General features: G+C 41.8%; 1 protein-coding gene across 2 annotated transcripts in view; it reads left to right on the top strand.

Annotated features, from left to right (window-relative positions):
- dph6 (diphthamine biosynthesis 6) overlaps positions 1 to 16,988 on the top strand; it is a gene marked incomplete at its 3' end in the record, with an annotated part of 51,322 nt that overhangs the window by 1,167 nt on the left and 33,167 nt on the right. For both annotated transcript variants that reach the window (XM_083910649.1, XM_083910650.1), the window contains exons 3-5: positions 639 to 823; positions 12,547 to 12,620; positions 13,195 to 13,313. In XM_083910649.1, coding sequence (XP_083766775.1) covers positions 639 to 823; positions 12,547 to 12,620; positions 13,195 to 13,313 — 378 coding nt within the window. The remainder of the gene's footprint in view (positions 1 to 638; positions 824 to 12,546; positions 12,621 to 13,194; positions 13,314 to 16,988) is intronic.

Below are 16,988 nucleotides of genomic sequence, written 5' to 3'. Positions count from 1 at the left end.
AGAACACCTACATACAGATGTGTCTGCCTCTGAGCATTCCCATCCAGCATTCCCCAAAACACATCCAGTGAGACCAAGCCTATTAAAATAATATAATTTTGAGAAATAGTATTCTGTAATATTTATTAGTATTCATGCAAAAATATATTGGCATTTCTGGAACCTTTTGCAGGAACACCCTGCTCTCACTCACACCTTTAAATAAAGTCACACCCAGAAGCTGCCCTTTACAGCCCCAGTGTGATCTGTTCTCCACTGAGCACCTCCACTAAAGCAATTAGGGTTTTAAGGTCTTGTTCAAGGCTTTCACAGTGGTGATAATGAGGAAGGGGCAAGTGGTGCACTTTCATTTTTTTAACCACCCAGATTTATTCTGCAGGTCTGGAGGACATCACCATTCAGTGCCTACTTTTCCAAGACAGTTGTTTTATTTTATTATAAATTATATAATCTTCTTATTCACTGTTTTCCATAGCCACTATTTGTTTAGTTGATATCTGTGTATAATATAGTATATAATGTCATATCGATGAATTGTTTCACTGCCTGGAAGGGAATGAATCTGCGACTACTCTCACATTAAAAAGACGAAATCCTTGTCATGGATCGTCTTTAATCGTCTTTTATCAACACTGCAGATGAACTGGACAGTTACATGTACCAGACTGTGGGCCACCAGGCTATAGATCTGTATGCTGAAGCCATGGAACTGCCTTTATACAGACGCACCATCCAAGGCTCCAGTCTAGACACCAGCAAAAACTATAGTGAGACAAAAGGGGATGAGGTGGAAGACCTGTATGAGCTGCTGCACCTTGTCAAGGTAAGTCTCTCTCACTATTTGTGAGATATACATAAAGGGATGTTCTTATCTTGGTTAGGCTTTCTCACGTTGGGTTTTCCCAAAGTGTTTATATGTTTAGCTCACCTTTTAACCTTTACATACAGCATAGTATTTAATTTAGCTTAATCCTTAGTTTCCTATAATAGCTCTTGAGAAGAATATGTGTTTCTCTCTGATCTCTATAAAAAGTGTCTGCATGTGAAATATGTTAAATTGTCCATTGACCAGACAATACAGCCAATGGGTTCTGAGACTGGGTTCTCATAAGCCTACAATAACATAATACACTAATAATTACTTAGATGTAACCAAAATAAACATGAGGGCCCTCATTTAAATTGTGTTAGACACATAAAGAGGCTTTGGTTGTCTGATTGTCTGATTGTGAGCATCTTAATTATAAATGTAAATGATAGATTTTTATGATATTTTCTATATGAGTAGATCATGGCCCAATGAAGAAAAGGGTGTTGATCTGCACATTGATGTGGAATCAGATTAAAAAGGTTAACCTTTGCGAGGGAGAGGTCTGTACTGACACTGTGGGAAACCGAGCGGCCTCGGCTGAGGTTTGCATTAGTATTATGATACACAGTGGTTACGCAACCTCACTTTTGCCATGCGTTGTTTAACATACACCAAAGCATCCATCCTGGCCACACACACATGCTCGACTGCTTTCGAGTGAAGAAGCTCTCAGAGCGCTATTAAACATCTCGTCTTGGCTAAGGTTCATGACATATGTCACACTGTTGAGATGTTTAACAAGTCACTCTGTGTGAATTCAGATTCACTTAGTGGCCCATCAGCACTGTCTCAAAGAGGCTGTGCTTGTCTGGCTTCATCTGGCCCGCTGTACACTAATAGTCCTTAGCACCTATGTAATGTTGCCGTGGAGATTAAAAAGCCATGCCACTGCTTTTAGTCTGTCTTATTTACTATGTCTTGATTCAAAGTGTTTCAAAGTTTTCTTTTGTCGTACTCTGGGAAAACAGTGTGCCTGTTCTATCAGTCTATGAATTTTTAGTGTGTGTGTAATGAGGTGTCCTTCAGCACCTAACTTCACAGGAAACATTGGATTTTTTATTTTTTTTTTAATCTCACTTGACAGAAGATCAGATGCAAAAATTGTATCACCAAATGAATAATTCATCCAATACCACTTTTGCCACGACACTGAAAAAATATTAATTTGATGCCAAATTATGTATGAGACCTCGGTAGCCCAATGTGGTGCAGGGTGGCTGACTGACAGGTATGAGACAACTGCATGTGTGTTTAACACACTGCTGGCATTGCCTACCTGACTGCCTGCAGCCACCTGGACGCACATTTACAGCAGCTCTTCCTGCTGTCAGCACATACGAGGTGTAATACATTTTCCCTTCTGCACTCCCACGTAATCTCCAAGTTTAGCTCACAGCATCCAAATTTAAGTGCTTCTTATGGAATGGTGGATGAGAGTTTGTTGTGGAGACGGGAGTCACTTGATGTGGTTTAAATATGAAGTGGTGGCGTGTGTGGTTTATCCTTGTTGGTCTGTGTGAAGACATGTTCATCTGTGAGCGGGGCTGCTCCAGGGTCCCTGCATGTCGGCACACCTCCTCAGTGGCAAGGGCCAGTCAGGCTGCCTCAGGGCATTTTGTGCCCTCTGCATGACTTTCTTTGTTGCCTTCTTTACAAATCGCCAGTTTTACACGTGCAGCTACAGGAGACAGCTTGTGTTTGTTTGTTAGTTCCTCATTCACACAGTCCACTTTATAGTATTGGGGGATCTCATAAGTATTTGTAGTCTAATAGTCTCTGCTACGTGACGCAATATGCCATTCCTGCTTGTGGTAAGGACTCTAATTGCAAAGGGCTGCTAATTTCCCATTTCCAGGGCTTCGCTGCTCTGACCTCACCAGTCAGACGGGCCATAGATCACGGCAGTTGGACTCCCATGGGGCCCTCACAGGCAGGCAGACCTCCAGTCATATCTCCGTTTACCCCTCTCACCGTCATCAACAGACCTGTGCCGTAAACAACAGGCTTCCTCTCATACTTGCTGAGTGATGTCAGCCATAAGAATACAACTTTATCTCAAATTTCACGTTGCTGCTCTCTGTAGTTGCTTGTTTCCCCCCCTCACCATGCTGAGTATTCAGTAGATTTACCAACTTGTACAAGTTGTTTTGCATGGTGAAGGGTAACAAACTCAAATAGAGGAAATTTTTATACTTAGAAACACACTTGTGTCACAGCATCTGAAATCTCATCTACTAATTGTGGTCACATTCCATTTTTTTGTTCATCAGCTATGCTTAGTTTACCATTACATATTTATAAATACATGTTTTTCTCACCATAAAGTTTGTGGTGTTGTTGATTAGTGAAGAAAATGATAGAGTGGAAGGAAAAAAACACATGATAATGAGCTGTTAAGTCACCCTTACTGAAAAAGAACAGTTTCAGCTTGAAAAAAAGTGTTCTGTTTGAAAAGTGTGATATTTTGAAAGATTCTTTCTCGCAGTTTGAATTAATTACAACTTACAAGATTATATTTGGCAAATGACACTTGAGCATAGATGAAAGTATTTTTTTTTTTTTTTTTTTTTTATCATATCCGGAGTTGATGAGTTTTAAGTGGCTATATTCTTCCCCTTTTCCTCCTCCTCATTTGAATGGCTTGTAATAGATTTGTAGCATGAGCCAACAGTGCCATCTACAGACCATTCCCAGAGCTGGCAAACTGAAGCAACTCTTGGCTGATGTTTGGAGTCATTCACAAGATTCAAAGGAGGAGATCATATTCTTCAGACCCATTGTTGATAAAAGGAAAAAAGAAAATCACAATTATAATAGGAGAAAAAATGAGCCGTCCATCCTCTGGTCGTAATGATAATGACAGAATGACAATGCAGGCCTATCCTCGGCCCCTTTGCTCTCATCGCTGCTTGTGTATGGTGCTGTGTCTTTGAAGTGTGTAACCTGATAGACATTCAAGCCACAGCATCCCATCCTGCTCAGTGCTGATCTTTGAACCTGTTCTTTGAGCGGGAGAAACAACACTCTTTTTTTTTTTTGCAGTGGATGGAATCTTCAAATTTTTTGACGGCTGTAAAGGGTATATTTCCATAGAAGTGATTATATCCTCTACAAGCCTTCCACTGGACACCAGAATGTGTTTTTAAAAAATATATAAAATCTGTCCAATTATAAAATGTTGATTTGCTGTGTGTGTATTTTAGTGTTAGAGATTTAAGCTTGCAGACCTATTTCCAGACATTTGTGCCCATACTGTAGGTTTCGTGTCTATACTAGATGATGTGTGTGGCTGGTCTGGTGGCCTCTGCTGTGATCTGCTCTGATGTGTGATACAGATCAGCAGTGTCAGTCACCGCTGGCTGAAACGCCAGTCCCCCTGAAGGCCCGCAGAACTCCTCATATTAGTCATATCACATCCCTCAAGTCCTTTATTCTTCCCTCTGTGCTCTGTGACCTGACACAGTGGCTCATTATGCCCCGTGACCCTGCTGGCGTGTGTACGCGGGCGTGTGCGTGCATGCTCATGTTTTCAAGGTCAGGTCAAAATGGACCTCTATTCTCCTCTGTTCTCCTTGCACACCTCTGCCTATATTCTTTTTGCTCCAGTTTCAGCACTCAGGGGTTAGAAAAAGTGCTCATGATGCTATTTTCTAGATAGTTTTCAGCAGATCAAGCATTTTACTATACAAAGATGCAGTGCCTTTAATACAGTATATCCATTATTAAACACATATTGATGAGTTTTAGAAAGAACTAACTGGTCACTTGTGGTCATAGATCGTATTTAAAAAGAGAGTAATTATCTTGCAGCATCTCTGCTGCAACCTTTTTAGCTAATGAAAAAAGACAGACATTCACACTCATTAGAGTGATGAAGAATAATAGATGATATCTATGCATATGCTCCTTTCTGCCAGCTCTAATTAGCAGCACCGTGACATCTCTGTTGTCCTTTGAGGACGCTGGAAATGTTACTTTCAAATCAAATTTGGTATCTTGTAATGCGTCTGACATTTTAGGAACACTGATTTTTTTTTGTGTTGTTGTGAGAGCTGATACTCAGGGTCACTTAACACTCAAATTAATCACTTAATTTAATAATATTATTATGGTTTTTTTTTCTGAGGAGTTGTTTTAAAAATGTCTTTAAGAAGGGCACTGAGCCCTTTGGCCTTTTGAAGAAATCTCAAATGTTTTTTTTAGTGAGATAATACCTCTGAGCAGACAAGAGCGAGGCCCTGCGAGATCACAGAGGCAGTCTGTCCACAAGTCCAAACATTCTTTTTCATTCTCCATTGTATTGTCGTCTCTCTTTCATCTGGACCCCTCACATGCCTGGCACTGCGTTGTTGCCAGTGCCATGATGGAGGTGTAGCCTGCTGCGATGGAAGAGAGGGAGAGGAGAAAGAAAGGAGGAGGAGGGGGAGGAGGAGGAGGACGGCAGTCTGGCTGGCAGGCAGAGGAATCTCCAGTTGAACAAGAAGCTCTGTGTTATTGATTAGGGAGCTGAGGTGTTGGGAGACAAGTCGTCGAAGAAGAGTGTGAACTGTGAAAGGCGTGTTTTTTTGTGGGGTGGGGGTTAAAATCAAACACACAACCCTTCTCTGATTACCGGCATGGCGCTGCATTAGGCTTACATTGGGGGCTCAACAGGAAAATGGATTTCTTTAAAAAGCTCCTCAATACATAAATCATGACCTCTGGGGTCACAGCGAGGGTTTAGGAGATCCGATCAATAACAAAGCTAATGCAGGCTTGTTCTAGCTGGTTTGTGGTGCAGAGAGACCTCTAAATGTTGTTATTGGAAGTACCTTACAAGTCGTCTTGGATAAGACGGATGGATAATCACTTTGTGGAAAGTTTGTTTTATGACATTTTGAGCTCCAGTTAAGAATGCCTTACTTGAGTGTGTGTTTCAGTGAGCTGCTATGGACTCCTTTGAACAGCTGTCCTTCTATGCTGCCTCTGTGATCGCAATTGTTATCTTTTCCCTCGCTCTGAGACTGCTTGTATTTATGCCGGTTGACACAGTGGCAGTGGGGTTGAGATTGCAGGCTTGTTTTGCACATGAGGAAGGATAGCATTAGCGCCGAGATAATGGCGCTGTGTATTGTTCGCTGGCCGTGTGGAAGTGGTGGGACAGGATCTATTAGATGCAGGCCCATTTCCCTCCAACTGACTCTTAACAGTCCCCACAAACATTAGATAAAGAGCCTAGCCTCAAGCCTTTGTAATTTGTTTGTATTTTTCTGCTTAATGTACTTTGCTCAATCTTGTTTAGTGATGATGGAAGCTGATAGCCTTATCTTGCCTTGCCAAGGGCATGAGCCACTACCACTGCTTGGTTGAACATTGTTCCATTGAAGAACGCGTGTGTTTATGGTGTTTTTCTGATTTTATGTTATTTTTAGTTTGCTGAACTGAGGGTGTAAATAGAGGTTATTTGCATTTGAACTTTAATGGATTGATGTGAATAGACCCTCACAAATTATTGTACTGTTGGAATTTTCTTTATTGTTATTTTCATGTTTTGTCCTTTTGTCTCAAACACAGATTTCCACAGCTGCTACTTTTAATCAGAAGACATCATTTTCAAGTTAATCTGAAAATGTGACTCTTATGTGTTCTCCACTTGAATTCTGGAAGGTTATTTTTACTCTACAGTCACTTAAAAGTGCAAAGGATGATGCAACTGCTTAAGAAAACAGAAGTGAATGATGAGAGTTGACTTGCAATAAATAAAACCTTTTAAACTCACCAGTATCAACAGCTAAATCAGCCTCAATGCTGTCTGTCTCAGAACAGACGACTGAGGAATAGTCTTTCAACTCCCTGCCATTCATCTACTACAAAATTAAGAGGGTTTTTTTTACCTTTCCCCACAAGAAATACAGTATTCGGGGCAGGCCCCCTAACCTCCCGCAGCTTAAGTCATAACTAGCCGTAGAAAAACACTGTCTGGAGTCTGGAGAGTGGGTTAAACCAGCATCACTGCTATATTTTCTTCTCGTCTCTCTCAGGGGAAGGAATGGGGCAGGAGTTGGTGGGGGATGTCATGATGTCTGTAGAAGCTTTGGAGCATAGAGGACAGGATAGCCAAGAGCCTGGAACCTGACCTCACCAGAAAAACATTTACATTTTGTACTGTCTGTGTGTGTCTGTGTGTGTGTGTTTGTAAGGCTCTGCATTGCTGTGTGTACATGGACATTAGTCCATGTGCGCACATACACCATGTGGACGAGGCGTAGTTTATAGACATAGTTTATGTCTCTGTGGTGTGAGACTCTGAGTCTTTGATTCTGTCCTTTTTCCACTTTTTGGAAGCAGCTTCCTGTCTGAGACACTCAAACACTTTTACCTCAGCCTCGTGGGAATGTTGTTGTTGTTGTGACACAGCTGGCATTATGACTTTGCCTCAAGTTTATTGGAACACCTTATCCTTTTAATGGCGAGCGGCAAGACCTGAAATGTTTCGCGGAAGTTTCATGATTTTCTGTTCTGTCTGAGAGTCGAGGCAGAGACTGACAATGTCAAAGCCAGTGATAACTAAACTCACATGCCTGAATTGCAAGTATTCATGGACATACATCGATAAATGACCTTATGTCTCCCTGCTGCTTCCCAACATTTAGTTTTCCATGCGAGCTGATATGGAAAGCCGCCTTGTCCTTGGACTGCTGTAACTAGGGCTTTGTGCTTGCTTTGGCCAAGGCCCTCTCTCTGCCTGCCTGACGACTGGCTGCGTCTGTGTTTACGTAACCATATATATTGGAGAGGAAACTCGTGAAACGTTAATCTCTCTTACTTTTTAACCCTGATGAATTTCTACATTTTCCAGCTGTGCAGCACGGCATATTTATGCTCATGCTCTATCGCTGAAAACAGCTCTGTCATTGTGAATGAATCACTGTCCAAGACTAAAGAGAGAGAAAGAGAGGGGGAGAGAAACACAGACAGTATATTTGTATGTATGTGTGTGTGTGTGTAAACTTCAAGTGCAGCCATGAAAATCTGCACCAGTACCTTTGTGGATAAAATCTACTGCTTCTTCTCTCCACATACGTCTGTCTATTGTCCCGTTTCTCTTGGTTGATGAGCGTCATTCACTCATCACGTTGATGACACAATGTCCGATGTCATGTCCTCTGTTGGCTGGTCACATCTGCATCATGGCCTCAGTGGAGGACAATCAGCTTCCTCTCAGGCCTCCTTGTTACTGTGACCTGCATCGTCTTTTGGAACCCACCGGGGCTATATGGGTTTATGAGCAGCTGGCTTTGTGAGTCCTTTTTTTGTTTTTCTTACTCCACCACTCTCCGTGGCTGAAGAATGACACGTGGTGAGTCATCTTGCCTGCCTGTCCACAAGCACAAAGGAAGAGCCCGTCTTTCAGCAGCTGCTTCAAACAGACAGCCCCACCAATTTACCAAGGGGAATGTCTCTGAAAGCCTTTCTGAACAAAGTTTTAGCTGATGTTTGTTTTACAAAGACGTTCTTTAAGCCTGCCTGTCCAATTGTTGCTTTATTTTGATGGATCAGACATTGTACACACTGTTTGAGCCTCAGCATATAATATGTCAGTGGTATATTATATTTATTTAAATTGATTTGTTTCCACACGCGATCACTCCTTTACTAACTCTTGGTGTCACCTAGGAGTCTAACTGTCTTTACAGAATAATAAGGAGAATGCTCATTTAAAACAAATAAGCAGGGTTTCTCCTCCTGCAAGGCGCACACTAAGCTTCCTGTCTGTTTGGCACGTCTGAGTTGTCAAAATAGCCTAACACGCCCCAGGACTATGTCCGCATTACATTAAACACAATCACTTGACCCTGGCTGGCCTGAGTCCCTGTACCACATCTACTTGAGCTGCCACAACAGGGTCCGACCCCCTCTCCATGATGTTCCCACCATGTAGAGAAACGAGAGGGAAACAATCCCATTAAATTACAACAGGGCCAGAGCTGATCTAATGGAGAGAACATCAAAATCATGTCGCGCTCAGTCACTTACATGATGGATCCTGGAGGAAACGACACATGAGGAGGAGTGATGAAGAGGAGGAGGAAGGGATAGAAGGCTGTGGGGTTGGAAGTCGTGTCACTCTGGCGATGTGATGGTACCTCGATGTCCTTGAGCAGATTCAGTCATTCAAACCACTTACGTTAATTTCTTTACTTTGCTTTTTCCCCGCCTCCATGTCGCCACACTAGCATATTACCTACAGGAGGCTGTAACACAATAGAAAGTACATAATATCAGCAATTTAAATCTAGATAAATAAGGAATATCTGTGACCTTTGTGTTGAAATCTGCCAGCTTTTTCTTCCTGTTTGTCAGAGAAAGCTATAAAGCAGCCATTTTTTTAGAAGCCTACCATTTTGCACAATGGTTCTTTGTATTGTACATCGTGCATAATTAAGTTCTCATTGTGACAGCCATTGACAGAGGGCTAATGAGGGTTCTGATATATTCCATATGAATATGAATATTTAATTTTTAATATTTTATGGCTTTCTAATTGCCTTGAATGCTGTTAATGGGTTTGCCTGTCTAATATTACCCAGGCTGAATGTGTGGCATGCATAAGTACCTTTTCCAACTGATAGCTGCATCCTCAAGTTGAATTCTTTGCTTTATGATTGCCGTGTATTGTATATGTATCTTGGGGGCAGACATCGCTTCACTGAGGGGCATGTCTGTGACTCTGAATACATTTGAACCACTGTTTTACTCCCTTACCAAGATAAATGTATATATAATTACAGAGTATATCCCATACACTACCTTGATATAGAGTTTAATGGCCGTATCTTTTCTTTGTCGAGCATGTCTGCTGGCTTTAATCTTCCCCACAGCTGACATCTTAATAACTCAGCCCTCTCCATCCATTTCCATGGGAGACATCCGGATGTGGGGGAAGGATTAGTTTAATGAATTTGACAATTAGTAACAGAAGTTAATGACTGCATGGGGCTAAGTACCCTGATGGACATGGCTGGGGGGACTGAGGGTTTCCATTGCTCTGGGCCATAGATCCTCATTAATAGCTTTTCTGCCTGCCGGAGAGGGCAGGGGAAGCCAGGCCAAGGCTTTGTTTAACCTGCCCGTGATCAGGCTGCAGGGGAGTTGCACTGTTGCACAGTGACGTGCTAGAATTAGTCCCGCTCTGGGCATGAGTTAATACAGGGCCTTGGGTCCTGGATCAGGTGAAGCCTCCTTTAATGAACTAGGGTCATTAAATGTTGAAAAAAAAGTGACAGGGAGTCGGCACTGGGAGGGAGCGCTGTCTTTGCATCCTGTGCCAAGAGTCATGAAGAAAGAAAAGTGGTTTGTGGGTGACGGGAGTCCTGATGACCTCTGCCTTGATTTATCATTAAGGTAGCTTCTAACCCACATCCCACCTCTAAGGTAGTCAAAACATCGTTTAGCCAGATAGCTCTCATAAAGATTTTATTATTATTTATTATTTTACTGTTCTTCACGAGCTACCTTGTAGCTTTGTCAAGTCTTCCCACTATAAAACATTTTGATAAATTTTTCAGCGACCATAAAAATCAAAGTTTGTGTTTTTTATGGCATCGTGAATACACGTGGAACATAATATACATCAATTCAAATTCAGATTTTTACACACACTGTATATATTTATACACACGCACACGTGTCGTCATAATAATATATCCTACCTTTCCCAGAGCAGATGAGAAAGTGTCTAGAATGTGTGATGTCCAGAGCAGCATTAGCTGACCCATAATTCCTGTCGGTCTCCTGGTGAAAGCTGAAATAGTGACAACAACACAAACTCGTCCAAAAGTCATTGCTTTTCCAAAGCTGTTTGCCAAAATTTCTCGTAGTGAGAGACTCCATTGAAAGAGGATGTGAGAGAAATTTGTCTTGTTATCATTAACATGTTGGTGAGAATGCCTGGGTATCATAAAGCTACATGATGCCATGTAATGTCTAGATATATAATTATATAGCGTATATTGAGAGATCGAGAGAGAGACACAGAGAGAGAGAGAGAAGAAATGGCGAGACAAATGGAATATATTTTTGCTGTTGCTCTGATGCTCTCTGACTCTGTCAGAGTGAGTCTGCTCCTGTCAGAATTAAAACCAATTTGGTGTTGATGTAGCCCTCTTCTTCAACACTCTCTCATTTCTATCTCTTTTTCCTCTCTCCTCCCTTTCTCTCTCTATCCTCATTCCACTCTTTACCTCCTAATTTGCCTCTTTAGGAAGTGACAATTGCATTTAGGAAAAAGGTTATCATTGTATTATAAAAGAGTGCTGGCCCCGAGGCTTACCCAGAATTACATGACACTGCCTGCAGCCCCCTTGGGTCTGTGCTGGGTTGAAATGTTATCAGTCTGACTTAATTACTGTCACCAAGCAGCTGCAGCATTGACTATAATGTATATTCTAGCGTTGGATGTGTTGGGTTGATATTAAAACTTGAGTGCTGAATCGTTCTGAAGATCTCTTGATGATTAACTTTAGGTCAAAGAGTTAAATTCTAGCCGTGTACTTGTCTCTGTGCGTTTAGCTTCGCCTTTATACCTCACATCCTTTGCTGCACAGTAAACACCACACACACACACACAGCACATCCTTTATCTGATTAGCTGGCACGCCTACATGGAGCTGTGTGTGTGTGTGTGTATGTGTGCGTGCAGCACAGTGCGTCGCAGCTTAGTGTCAGGCCCCAGGCAGGGCATGGATTTCATTTAGGAATGTATCAAAGGTTTACACGCTGTTCGCTTTAATCAGCATGTTTATCAGGCAGAGAAAAATTGCAGGAAGGGACCACAGGGAGAAGGAGGGGAAGGGGGGGTTATCTTAAGGACCAGTAGCCAGGGAAATTGATAATGGCTACAAGGTAATTTACTGGAGACTTGTGCATCCCTCCACTGCCTCTACTCTTGCCTCTCATTCTAATTACAGCCCATGTAATGTTCTAATGAATCTGCAGGTGTGTGTCTGTAGAGGAGGGGCCTGTAGGTGGAGTAGAGGGATACGCGCGGCGTCGGTGTGGTTGAGCGTGCAGCGCTCGCTTCCGTGTGCATGTAAATGTTTGCGTGTGTCGCTCCGGATTGAGCCTGTTTTTGTGGAAGAAGATTGAACGCATCTCAAGGCCATGTCGGTATCTCTCTCGAGTGCATAATTGTCTCACTGTTTCTGAAATATGAATATGAAAAAGCAATTAGATTAGCCCTCAGTAATATTAAAGCTACATGACACACACACAGTGCTCCACTGGTACGTTGAGTTGTCACTGCGGTGCAGCGAGGATAGAAGCTACGGCCAAACATGTTCATTCCCGATACGGTTTAGATTCTGACTTTGGTGGAACTTCTGCATCCAATCTCATCCTCACACGTGCACATAAACACTCACAACCTCCAGGTTTTATATGACCGGAGTGTAAACATCCCCACAGGGCTGTGGTCACGTGAAAGGAAGAGCTGTCAGAGTCCACCATCTTTGTCTGTTGCACAGTTTGTGTTTTGTAAAGTTTTGTACAGATAACACTGAGTTACCATTGTAAGATTTTGACCCACAGGACAGTGACATCATGTTACTGTAGCACTGCATGTCACTTGGAAATATAATGGAAAAATGCAAGAAGTCATTGTGGTGAGGTTCACTTTTTTTCCCTCCTCCCCACAGGAAAAGCAGGCTGTCGAGGGAGTGTCAGTAGGGGCCATTCTCTCTGATTACCAGAGAGTCCGTGTGGAAAATGTGTAAGTCAAACATACAAACGCACTCGTCATCTTGAACACACTCTTCCTAAAGTACACACACACATGTGCACTGTGTTTAGGCCTATGAACAGGGATACTCCACTGAAGTCCACTGAAGGAAAAGAGTATGCTCTCTGTAAAGTTTGTTTACACAGATACACATGCAAACTCACCCAAATACTGGGTAAATAAAGAAATAAAAGAGACTGTTCTTATAATATACCTTTATGTTGTTTTATTCTTACATTTTTTGTAATTTTCTCTTAACTTAAAGAGACTAATCATCACAGAAGCTCTCATGTCATTATTTCTCGAGTAGTGGACATTTGTTTGTAGTTGCTTTGAGTTTATGTGACAAACAATGTGTGTGTTTGTCTCCTGCTTGAAGAAAGCACTGACAGTGGTGTCAGGTATGTGCCGTGGACCTATCAGGGTGTCAGCATCCCTGACAATGAAGAAGGTGTCCAGCCTTGCTGGCTTTGAAGTTTTTTTTCTGGAGCTGGCAAAGATTCAGTATTAACCACTTTACATTTACAAACCCGCTCCCACTTTTCCCTTTTCACCTGTTCCCCAGATGTTTGCGGCTAGGTTTGCAGCCCCTGGCCTACCTGTGGCGCCGGGACCAAGAGTCCTTGCTCTCTGAGATGATATCATCTGACCTCCATGCTATCCTCATCAAAGTCGCAGCCTGTGGTGAGTTTTTTTTTTCCCCACTCTTTTGTGTCTCAGGCAGCTGGCAGGCAGTCTGTTGTCCCCTTCCCTGTGCTCACTCTTTTTTTTTACTCTCTCTTCACTCTCTCGTAGGTGCCATGTTGGTTGAATAGTGTTTAGTGCGGGGATTGAAAGGACATAATTTGAATAAATGTGAGGTAGGAGGAGGTGGCACTACAGCGAAAAAAAGAGAGACAAGCAAAGTAATGCCCTAATCATTAATCTGTGGCTTAGCAGCAGTGTCGAGACTTGTGCCAGCGGCAAAGGTATTGAAGCAGAGAACAATATGAAAAGATAAGAAGCACAGGGAGGGAGGAGGTGCGAGGAAAATTTGCGGTGGTATTAGGAGGGAGGGAGCGGGAAGGGTTTGCCAGTTGAGAAATAATCACAGGTGATTACCCCAGAACGTTAATGCAGCCTGTCAATAAGCAACACATGTCACCATTGTGTCTGTGTGTGTGTGTGTGTGTGAGAAACGCTGCCTTTCCAGTTCATGCATAGCTCAGAATACACGGTCCATGAAGCAAGAGATTAAAATCTGGTATCTCTCATTTATGTTTTTCAACTGCTCCAGCGTTTAAGGGAGAGGTTAATGCGGTGTCATCTGCTCTCTGCTCGCCTGTTTTGGAGCCCGAGGACAGGAGGATTGGATTACTGCATAACAGGAGAGAGTGAAAAAAAACTTTTCTTCTTCTTTTCTCTGGTACATGATGTTAAGATTCCTACCTGTATCTACTTGACAGACGGTGTAGCCGGATCCCCTTTGACGGTGCCAGTGAAAAATGATAATTATGGCCACAAATGGTTCTTTTTTACTCTCAAACTACTCATGGACGATAGATCATCGTGTCGACATTGTTTACGTGTGCTTAAGTGCTTGTTGTCACCTTTGGTGGCAATCAATTGAAAAGGAGTCCACGGCTGACTGATGACCCGCAGAGATGAGCGGTCACGATTTTCTGCATATCTTTCAGCGCTGCTCAAATAACCTCGCATGAAATACACATGTCAAGCCATTTATCTTCGGTACTTTACTTACTGCACTCATTTGTCATTTGCAGTGGCTTCATGATAAAGGACCTGTTGGCAATAAATAACTCGTCACATGGCCCACATTGGCTGGATCGTGTCAGGATTCATGTTCACAACATCTTGTTTTCTGAAGGATATAGTTGTTGTTAACTAGTCTAAATTAATTTTTATTGCCACATGGAACCAGATAAGATCTCGGTTTTTGTTTAGTAGTAATTAATCAGCTATAAGTCAAATTACTCCTCCGGAAAAATTCAAAACTACCTGTGCCAAGGTTTCTTCTTTAAACACAACTATGTCTGAAAGCAAATTCTCCACATATTTTGAAAGATTATAATTAGAAAGGAAAATCACCTCAGGTGCCTTTGTGTGTGTGTATCTTGGCCTCTCCTCTGTAGGTGTTTATGTGTGTGTGTGTGTGTGTGTGTGTGTGTGTTTGTGTGTGTGTGTTTTGGCTACAGGTGAAAAGAAAAGATCTTATCAGCAGCCCTGACTCCTCACCTGCCCCGCGGCGGTTGTAATTAGAAAGGAGAGAATTAAATAGGAGTGCAAGAAGCGCCCGAGGCGTTTTCAGGCAGAACTTGTATAATTGCAGCTTTGGTTGAAGCAGTTCTGAGCTGTGAGGTGTGCTGTTTAGGGCAGATTGGGTGACAGAAGGGCATACCTGGTGGCCTTTGGTGTTTGTGTGTGTATATGTGTGTGTGTGTGTGTGTGTGTGTGTGTGTGTGTGTGTGTGAGAGAGAGAGGGAGAGAATAAGAGAGAATTTGAGGGATTTTCTTGTGCAGATTCACAGGGCAGAGGTTAAGTCTGCATCTGAACTTGCAGGCACTGCAGCTTATGCTATTCTATAGGAGCATGAAATAGGTTTTGGTGGGCGGTGAATAGAAAGATGTCATTCAAGATGAATATTCCTTCATTAGCTGACTCAAAAGGCTTCTTGAAATGAACAGTGAATGGATGAAAGATGTATTATCTTTCTCATGGGAGGATATTTGTCTCGATGACAAATCCCTGTAGTGAAAAAAGGCAGCTGTCCAAATGTAGGATGATCAGCTAAGTGAATCCCCCGGCAAGTGATCATTTGTGTGCTGATGGCAGACTAAAACCACAAAAGAGACATGAGGAAGATTTGATTTTCACATGTTGCCAAACTGGTAAGTCCAACAATTTGGGTGTAAGCCCCTGAACGGCAGAAAACACTTCTCATTAGACCAAATAATAAAAAAAAGAAGCATTTTGCTCAAGAGGGAATTGCATATTTTTGTTTGCAATACAATATCTCTCTAGCTACGCATGATAATTGGCAATTCCACGAGCTATAATTAAATATTCATGTAATTAGTTAATTGATTGATTAGTGCAGGTGTATAAGAGGGCAAAGGTTCAGCAGTTAATTGGTCCTCGGCACCGGAGATAATTGGCACGCATGAAATTAAGGTCTTTCCACAGGAAAAACCTTTCATCACTGTATGATCTTTGAGCCTTCACATAAACATGAGGGGAATTCATGTCACAGATTTACTTTCACTGATCACCTCACTGTCTAAAGACAGTGGATATAATTTAATATATACTTAAAAGACAATTAATGTTCAAAGCCGTCATTGTGGAAGGCAGTGAATTACAATCGTGGTTCAATTCCCCAGGCTGTGCATTAAAGACTGTTTGATCTGATGTGGCACATACAGTAGGTTTATAAAGAAACAACACTATAAAAAGACAGTAATACAAGATTAGAGGACAATGATCAGGATTCAGATGCTATAAGTGTTTTAAACTGTGCCACAGTAGATGATTGAGTGAGGAGTTACAGTGAAAGGCCTGGCTTCTAATATTTGAATATTGATTGGGATCTGTGTTTTTTGGGCACATTTGTAAATTCAGCTATAGGTAAATAATATTAATTTACATTCAGGTTGAGTTGGTAAATTTAAAACAACCAAATACAGGGAATCAGAATTTTATTTTCAAGCTAAATCGAGGTTTACTTTTTTAATGAAAAATCACATTTTTCACAATGTTCTATATTTTATCCAACACCCAGATATATTCAGTTTACCATCACATGTAAAATAAATGGCTGCCAGTCCTCACAAGCTCTGGCTTGAGAAATGACAGAGAAAGATTTGTCTGTCCGTCCATCCATCGTTCAACGTTTATCTGAGATCAGGTTGGGGGGTGAGGAGATTAGTCTCTAATCAAAAGAGAAAATGCCAATTAATTCCCCGTCACTTCACGTCTAATTGATTAATACATTAATTGCTCCACGTCTAATGTTCATGAATCTGACAAATGTTTTCTCATTTAAAAAGAAAGTTACCAACTTTTTGTATATTACACAAAAAGGGTGATGATCTTGACCTTTCAAATAATGTTTTTGAAGTGAGCTAGTTAGTTATCTACCTCTTATCCTGGTTAGAATTAAAGCCAAATAAAGGTGACGTTAACATGTCCAATTCAATGTGGATGCAAGCGTCCTTAGTTTTTGCTTTTGATTTGTGGCACTGAAGAAATTGTAACACGGTGTGATCGCTACACAACTCTTGCTGCCTATTATTCTGTTCACAGACACCGAATTTCAGATAAGCGCCTGACAAATTTCACATCTAACCTTATCATCATTT

Source organism: Microchirus variegatus, assembly GCF_963457635.1.
Source record: "Microchirus variegatus genome assembly, chromosome: 2".
Taxonomy (NCBI): domain Eukaryota; kingdom Metazoa; phylum Chordata; class Actinopteri; order Pleuronectiformes; family Soleidae; genus Microchirus; species Microchirus variegatus.
The sequence above is the reverse complement of the archived record's forward strand: the minus strand, read 5'-3'. Positions and strand labels throughout refer to the sequence as shown.